At 25.6% G+C, this 8,386-nt stretch overlaps 2 protein-coding genes across 5 annotated transcripts; one reads left to right on the top strand and one right to left on the bottom strand.

Annotated features, from left to right (window-relative positions):
• Positions 1-575: 575 nt before the first annotated feature.
• On the bottom strand, positions 576-2,503 carry LOC132949048 (uncharacterized). Of its 4 annotated transcripts, none has more exons than XM_061019800.1 (5): positions 2,050-2,503; positions 1,801-1,950; positions 1,621-1,707; positions 1,368-1,564; positions 579-1,020 (listed from the first exon to the last, which is right to left on the bottom strand). In XM_061019800.1, the coding sequence occupies exons 1-5, from the start codon at positions 2,092-2,094 to the stop codon at positions 870-872; spliced, it is 630 nt and encodes a 209-aa protein (XP_060875783.1). In that variant the 5' UTR covers positions 2,095-2,503; the 3' UTR covers positions 579-869. The 4 variants fall into 4 exon arrangements, with proteins under 4 accessions (XP_060875785.1, XP_060875783.1, XP_060875787.1 ...); XM_061019801.1 differs by having other exon boundaries at positions 585-1,020; positions 1,813-1,950; positions 2,050-2,499; XM_061019802.1 differs by lacking the exon at positions 1,621-1,707 and having other exon boundaries at positions 576-1,020.
• A 239-nt stretch (positions 2,504-2,742) lies between these two features.
• On the top strand, positions 2,743-7,330 carry LOC132949678 (uncharacterized). The gene is made up of 2 exons (XM_061020673.1): positions 2,743-2,871; positions 2,932-7,330. The coding sequence occupies exon 2, from the start codon at positions 3,470-3,472 to the stop codon at positions 6,998-7,000; it is 3,531 nt and encodes a 1,176-aa protein (XP_060876656.1). The 5' UTR covers positions 2,743-2,871; positions 2,932-3,469; the 3' UTR covers positions 7,001-7,330.
• The last annotated feature ends 1,056 nt before the right edge of the window (positions 7,331-8,386 follow it).

The following is an 8,386-nucleotide window of genomic DNA, read 5'->3' as shown; positions in this document are numbered from 1 at the left end:
TATTCATGTGTAACGTAACTAAACGATATCTAATACTAAATGTATTTCAATGGAATAAGTTTATATCTGATGATAGTTTTAATATAATTGTTTGTTCTTTATCCACTGTTCAACATTCAAAACGATTACATTTAGATAATAATTTTTATTATAAAATATGTGCAAAATCTGAATCAGTTAATTTACATCATAATAATAACAGAATCACATTATCCAGTGATAATTTAAATCGATTGAAATTATTGGAAACATGTATAAATGCAAATATCATAGAGTTATCAAATAAATTAGTGGCGTATCAGACTGTTTTCAATAATGCATGTATAATTATCAAGTATGATATTTTATATTTATCACCTGATTGTATTAGAAGTGATTTTATCAGTACATATATTAAAGATTATAATTTCAAAATGAATGACCTGAAGGATGAAGAAAAGTCATTTTTACTTGAATTACAACAAATCCATCACGAAACGTTTGCAGACATTATACTAAAGCCTGATATAACCAGCCAATAAAACCAAAATAATCATGATATACGACAAGCTTACTATTTAATAATTAGATTATACCTTCATAATAAACATTATTTATTTTGTCAAATGCATACCTTTATTTAATAATAAATGATAATAATATAATTAATATATTATATATTATAAATAATCTTAAATGTTAACTGGTTAAAATAAACCAAAATATTTTCCATAATATAATCATATTGTATAAATTATTGAATCAAATGTAAGCTTTCTAAAATAAAATTGAATACAAATATTTTAACCGTTTGGTAATAAATAAAAAATACACAAATATTAATGACGGGTTTCATTTAGTGAAACTATAATAATATAAACATATAGTTATTATTTATAAGATTCAATTTTTTTGTTGTTGTTACACATAAATTTATCCATTAATAAATCTTGCAAATTATTAAATGCCGATATTATTGTATTGTCAGCTTTATCTTTTTCGTTCAGCATAGTTTTTGCGTTGAACGTTGAGGTTTTCCATCTATTAAAACAAATTAATGATTGTATATTATAAATGCATATATTTTCATATTATCATAAATATTTTATCAAATAAACTAGATGACACAATTGTTGAGCAGTTAAATATTTTACATACTGTGTGAATATTATTAGTATCAACGACGAAACATCATCATACCTATATTCACAAAATTGCTTGGTTGTAAGCATCGTGCCTATTTAGGTTATAAAATAGTACTATGGCATGATATGTTTCCCCAATAATTTACAAATATTGTACTTAATTTTTTTTTTTTTCTTATTCATTTTAATGATACCTAGTGTAAATCTTAATATACTCTGTTTATACAAAATATTAATAGTTACCTGTCTTTTGACTCTACTTTTTCCATGTCCGATGTTTTGTATTTTTGAATAACCAAATAATCACTTGCTGTTTTGATTTCGGGTATTTTGATACAAAAATTTCCACCATCTGATTTTTTTACGCGTATGCAGTTTTCATTAACCATAGTTGTTAAACCATTATATTCTTGTTCCAGTTTTAATAAATGCGACTGAAACTAAAATCAATATTAAATTGATAAATATATTATTATTAAAATATGGAATATTTTACTTTCTGTTTTTTTGGTTTAGGTTTTATAACGGTTTCAGGTTTTTTAGAATTCTGCATTTGCTCATTTTTCCGATGATTATAAAGTTCCTAAATTTATATACCCATGTTTTTAACATATTGATGTGTAATGTAAGGAAATTAAGAAAAAAGTTTATGATATAATAATAATAATAATAATACCGGTGCACATACATCAATTTCTTCATCATCTGAATTTTGATCGCTTGTGTTGACCATTATTAATTTCTGTTTTTTTGGTTTAGCTTTCATAGTGATTTTGGGTTTTTTAGAATTCTGCATTTGCACATTTTTTCGATATGAATAATGATCCTAAATTTAAATGATTATGTTTTAAACTTATTGTTAATAAATGGTGTTAAATTAAAGTATATTAATAATATATTATAATTATTATAATAATGTACTTACATTGATTTCTTCATCGGCCGAATTTTGTACACTCATGTCGGACATTATTACTATGCACTCGTATTGCTTAAAATTAACTGATGAAATTCACATTAGGTCTCTTTATTTTATATAAATTAATATCTATGATATATAGTAATAGTCATGTCAATGCCTGTTACACATGGTGTTGGTAATAAATAAAAACTGATATACACATTGTTTTTAACGATAAACAGAGAAATTAAAAGATATTTGGCATTGACTAATGTGTGGAAAAGCAGATTATAAACTGTATGCCCAAAATCGTTTGATATATCCATCACTTATTCGCACTGCACTATTTTTATTTTTAGTATTTTGTACATCAATGATTATAATTAAAATTTGATCGCATTTTATGTTTACATTAAGATATAAGGTGCCGTGTTGGTAATAAATAAAAACTGATATACACATTGTTTTTAACGATTAACAGAGGAATTAAAAGATATTTGACATTGGCTAATGTGTGGAAAAGCAGATTATAAACTGTATGCCAAAAATCGTTTGATATATCCATCACTTATTCGCACTGCACTATATTTTATTTTTAGTATTTTGTACATCAATGATTATAATTAAAATTTGATCGCATTTCATGTTTACATTAACATATAAGGTGCTAATAATAAAAATAGTGCCGTGCGAATAAGTGATGGATATATCAAACGATTTTTGGCATACAGTTTATAATCTGCTTTTCCATGTTACTTAAATAGTGGGGTTCATTAGATCAATAATAATAATACTCAACAAGCTGGTATGCAAGAACGCCGCATGCAGCGAGCAGAATATTTCATTGTAAGTTAATTAATTATAACATTTTAATTTTTAAAATATAATCATTTTATTCATTTTTAGCAAAGATATGATACCTGACGACAACCTCGATAATGTAATTAGTCATATACCACCGATCACAATACAACATATTGCAAAATATCCATTTACTCACAGTGAACGTGAAGTTTATGAATATTTTCGCCAGTTGCATTCAGCTTTTGTCGTGAGGGAAGTTCGATATTCATTTGATGATAATATTATCGATATATTTTGCTCATTCGAATGTGCCAATTATATCAATCAGGCGTATTTTGAGTCGAATCTTGTAAATTTAAGTTTAAAAGCGTACCATGTTATGTTTAAGGATATAAATGTGCTACAAATGTATTGTCAAAGACGAAGGTGTTTGGCATGCCAAAAATACGTCACTGTCTGTGACAATCGCAATTTATATGCTGAACCCGAAGAGGATTATGTAATACAAGTATTTCCAATAACCAATTGCACCGTCAATCTACTTCAATCAACAGTTCATACATAACTACATAAGTGATATTTTATTTTAATACGTTATTATATATTTTATTTTAATGCGGTTTTGAATTAATTGTTAAAAATGCCAAAATTTAACCGCATTAAAAAAATTAATCGATTAAACATCACTGGACAAAAATTAGTAGAAATTGAGAAATTTAAAAATAATCGCTCAAAAACTTTTTATTATAAAAACAACGAAAACCTTATTGACTTATTGTCATTTTTAAATTCTACTTCTTCTTCATTAAAATCAAAACTAAAAGAATTATGTTCTTCATCCACATATAAATTTAATTTATTTGTAGACTTAGTATATGAAAATTTAATTACGGGAGAAGTTCGGGATGTTGCATTTAAAACAACAAATGTTTTATGTTATTTTACTTCAAATTTTTCTACCCTTTTTAAAAACATGTTCGATAAATTATTAAATGAACAAGAGTCATTTCTGTTGAAGGGTTCTTCTTGGAGACAAATTAGTTTAGATGGTCTCCAATTAAGAACAAATAAAGTAAATTTACTAGGGGGTTCCTCATTTATAAAATTACCCCAATCAATTTATAATAAAAAAGCAATAATAAACGTAATGAATTATGACAATAGATGTTTTAAATATGCAATTTTATCAAAATTTAATGAAAAAAAAAATAAAAATAATTTTAGTATTAAATATTTTAATTTTTTGGAAAAAAAAAGTGGTCTTAATTTTAATTGTATTGATTACCCTACACCAATCAATCAAATAAAAAAATTTGAAAAAATTAATAACATATCCGTTAATGTTTATAGTTGTGATGATAAAAATCAAATTTACCCACTTCATATAAATAATAACGAAAAATCCGATCATTATGATTTGTTTTTTTTCTCAAATGAACCAACAACACATTATTGTTACATAGCTAATTTCTCACGACTGATTAGATCACAAAGAACAAAACATGAAAGTAAAATAATTATTTGCAAGCGATGTTTTACGACTTTTAATGTTAAACCAAATAAAAACAAGGCATGGGGGCAGCATGGTCTCGATAGGCATAAAGTAATCTGCCAAAAACATAAACTTTGTAAGCCTGTAATGATTGATCCACATGATGACAAATTTATATATTTTAATAAATATAATCGGGCTGACCGAATTCCTATTGTAATGTATGCCGATTTTGAATGCTTTTTAAAACCCACTAATAATATCATAACGGTCAATACTAAAAACACGCATTATCATAAGCCCATGAGTTATGGGCTATATGTTAAAATTGATTACAACATCGTCCCAAAAAAATTAGTAAAACAATTTAAAATTCCTAAAAATCCAATAATTTATAGAGGCAAAAATGCATCAAAGCATTTTATGTTAACTATAATTGATATTTCTACCAAAATTTATTATCTATATAATACTAATAAATCAATGCATAAATTAACAAAAAAGGAAGAAGGTCAATATATTAATTCGAAAAAATGTGAACTATGTTTGAGATCATTTAATAATGAAACCGTATTTAAAGTTAGAGACCACTCACATCTTACAGGGAAATATTTAAGGGCTTTATGCTTAAATTGTAATTTTTCGGCACAAAACCCATCATTTGTACCAGTATATTTCCATAATTTATCGTATGACGGTCATTTTATTGTACGCACCTTAGGCTGTAATGATAATGACATACGCATTATTCCAAACTCGGGTGAAAAATATTTGACCTTTAGTAAGCAAATTTTTGATAAATTTTATGTAAAATTTGTAGACACTTTTATGTTCATTTCAGAATCACTCTCTAATTTAGCTACTAATTTAGCCGAAGATAAAACAAGATTCCGTGAAATTAACCATCATTTTCCTTTAGAAAACATTGATTTAGTTATTCGGAAAGGTGTATTTCCATATGAGTATGTAGACTGCAACTCAAAACTTAAAGATACCTCATTACCACCTAGAATTAAATTTTATAATTCGTTAACAGATGATCATATTTCAAAAAAAGATTACATGCATGCATGCAATGTTTGGGAGAAATTTAATATAAAAACATTAGGTGAATATAGTGATTTATATTTATTAACGGACATATTGATTCTGGCTGATGTATTTGAAAATTTTAGAGATATTTGTTTGAAAACTTTTAATTTAGACGCCTCTTATTATTTGACAGCACCTGGTTTTGCGTTTGACGCAATGTTAAGTTTTACTGGAGTTAAACTTGAGAGATTAACAGATTATTTGATGTTACTCATGATGGAGAATGGAATAAGAGGGGGGGTATGCCAATCTGTAAGACGCTATGCCAGAGCTAATCTACCAGATGTTGATGGGATTAATTATAACAAAAAAAAACCACACATTTATTTGGCATATTTTGATTGTGTAAATTTATACGGCAAATCAATGCTTGCAAGTTTACCATACAAAAATTTTGAATGGTATAATGATTTGACATTAGACGTTACTACTATAGATGACGATGCACCTATTGGTTATATACTGGAAGTGGATGTGGATTACCCCGAAAAATTACATGATATTCATAGCGATTTACCTTTTTTGCCACACAATAGTTGTCCACCTAATTCTAAGATTATTAAACTGCTGACAACTTTAAATAATAAATCAAATTATGTCGTTCATTATAGATTGTTAAAGCAGGCAATTCACAACGGATTAAAAGTTGTAAAAGTTCATAAAATAATTAAGTTTGATCAATCAAAATGGTTAGCCCCTTATGTTGATAAATGCACTAGTATGAGGGTCTTGGCAAAAAACAAGTTTGAATATGAATTTTGGAAATTACTCGTGAATAGTGTCTATGGGAAATGTATGGAGAATCCGCGTAAAAGATTGGATATAAAGTTGGTATCAGATGATCGAAAAGCTCATAGGCTAATGAGAAAACCTAATTTCATAGATAGAACTATATATAGCAATGAGTTAATGTCTTTACATTTTCAAAAAGAAAAGATTAAATTTGATAAACCAATCTACGTGGGATTTTCTATTTTAGATATATCGAAAACCTATATTTATAATTTCCATTATGACGTAATGAAAAATAAATACGGAAAAAAAATATCACTATTATACACTGATACCGATTCATTAATATATCGTATTAAAACAAATAATTATTTTAATGATTTAAAATTTGATTTATTGAGTCATTTTGATACTTCTAATTTTCCAATTAGTCACTTTTGTTACAGTGATAAACATAAGAACACCCCAGGATATTTTAAAGACGAATTGAAGAGTGAAATTATGACGCAATTTGTAACGCTAAGACCCAAATTATATGCTTATACAGTAAGTGGTATTGAATACAAAAAGGCAAAAGGTGTAAAAAAGTATGTTAGAGACAAGTATATGACGGTCAATCATTATTTAGATATTTTATCAAAGTTCAGTATACAAAATTCCTCACATTTGGATGCACAAAATGGTGAATCTAGTCAAATTAATGCATACTGTGATATTAACTCAATACAGGCAACAAAACATAATGTTTATTCCAAAACAACCAGAAAAATAGTATTGAGTGCAAATGACGATAAACGTGTCATATTAAAAGGTGGTATTTGCACTTTACCATACGGACATTATAAATTAAACTAATCAAAAATAATTATGAATATGTTTTATTACAAACGTATTTTATAAATAGTAAATCATTTAACTAATTAGCTATTCGACAAATCGTTATCGATGATAAAATTAATTAAGGAAGCTATAGTAACCTAATCATGAAGCAAATTGTTTAATTTTTATATTATAATATATTAATGTACAAAATATAACAATAATCATTGTTTTTCAAATTTAATATTTCTAAAAGTGTTATAATATTTAATTCATTGAACATTTTATAAATTGTAAAAATGGAAAATGTATGTTATTTAATTTGGTTACAAACTTTTTGTTAAAACTATGTATATATTTTAATATTCTAACATTGATCATTAACTTTTATGTATGATTCATTTCTATTTATTTTTTATTATTAAATAATAATATACATAATTGTATTGTGATTGATTTTGGTCGAGATTCATTATGTTAAATTGTAAGTAATATGATTTATGATACTGTAATTATTTAATAATAAATTAAAAAATTGTAATATGCCGGTTCTATGAAGATGATGAAGCAAAATGTATATAATTTTACTTTTTATTGATCCTATTATATTAAATATAGAAGTCTATTTATGTTTATATACTTTAGTTATATTGATTTATTTAAAATATGTTATAATTGGTAAATATTATTATACTTTTGTTAATATCGTTATTCTATATTGTAATTGAACATTGGCCTTGTAAATATTAAATAAAATTAAATAAATAATATATAGAATAATGATGCATTTTATACTTGATCATTCAATTTTGAAATTTAGTGTTATAACTTATAAAATTATGTTTTTAATTTTTTTGAATCTTGTATAACTAAATCATTTGAAACAATATTGTACTTAACCAATTGTGTAATTTTTATATAAACCTGATCGCTTATTATCCCGTGCTAGTAGTATACATCTGTATGTTTACAGTTCATTGACGTGTTGTAACGTAATGATTAAGACTTAATCTGGATATCCCTCCGGGGGGTCACCGATTTACTGAGACACACATTACTGAGATTACACACATGTTGTAAACCTATTTATTCATTACACAAAATTATTTAGTGTATATACATCAAATGTTTACACTATAGTCAAAATTATTTTTTATCAAACCTTACTATAAAACTGAAATAATATTTAATGAAAATATTACAAATTAATAAATAATAGTTTTTTTATTGTTATAAATTAATTCTTAATTATATTTACACAAGTTTTCTTACTTCTCTAGTAAAAGGTACATATTCTACAATTCTATCATGAATTAATAAACAGTAAGCAGTCACACCTGCTAGTGATTCTGAAGCTTCAATTTCCAATTGAACATCTACTGCTGAAGCAGTGGCTGAATCGTTCTGTTTCGAAGTATCGAT

This window comes from Metopolophium dirhodum, chromosome 7 (genome assembly GCF_019925205.1).
Source record: "Metopolophium dirhodum isolate CAU chromosome 7, ASM1992520v1, whole genome shotgun sequence".
Lineage (NCBI taxonomy): Eukaryota > Metazoa > Arthropoda > Insecta > Hemiptera > Aphididae > Metopolophium > Metopolophium dirhodum.
The sequence above is the reverse complement of the archived record's forward strand: the minus strand, read 5'-3'. Positions and strand labels throughout refer to the sequence as shown.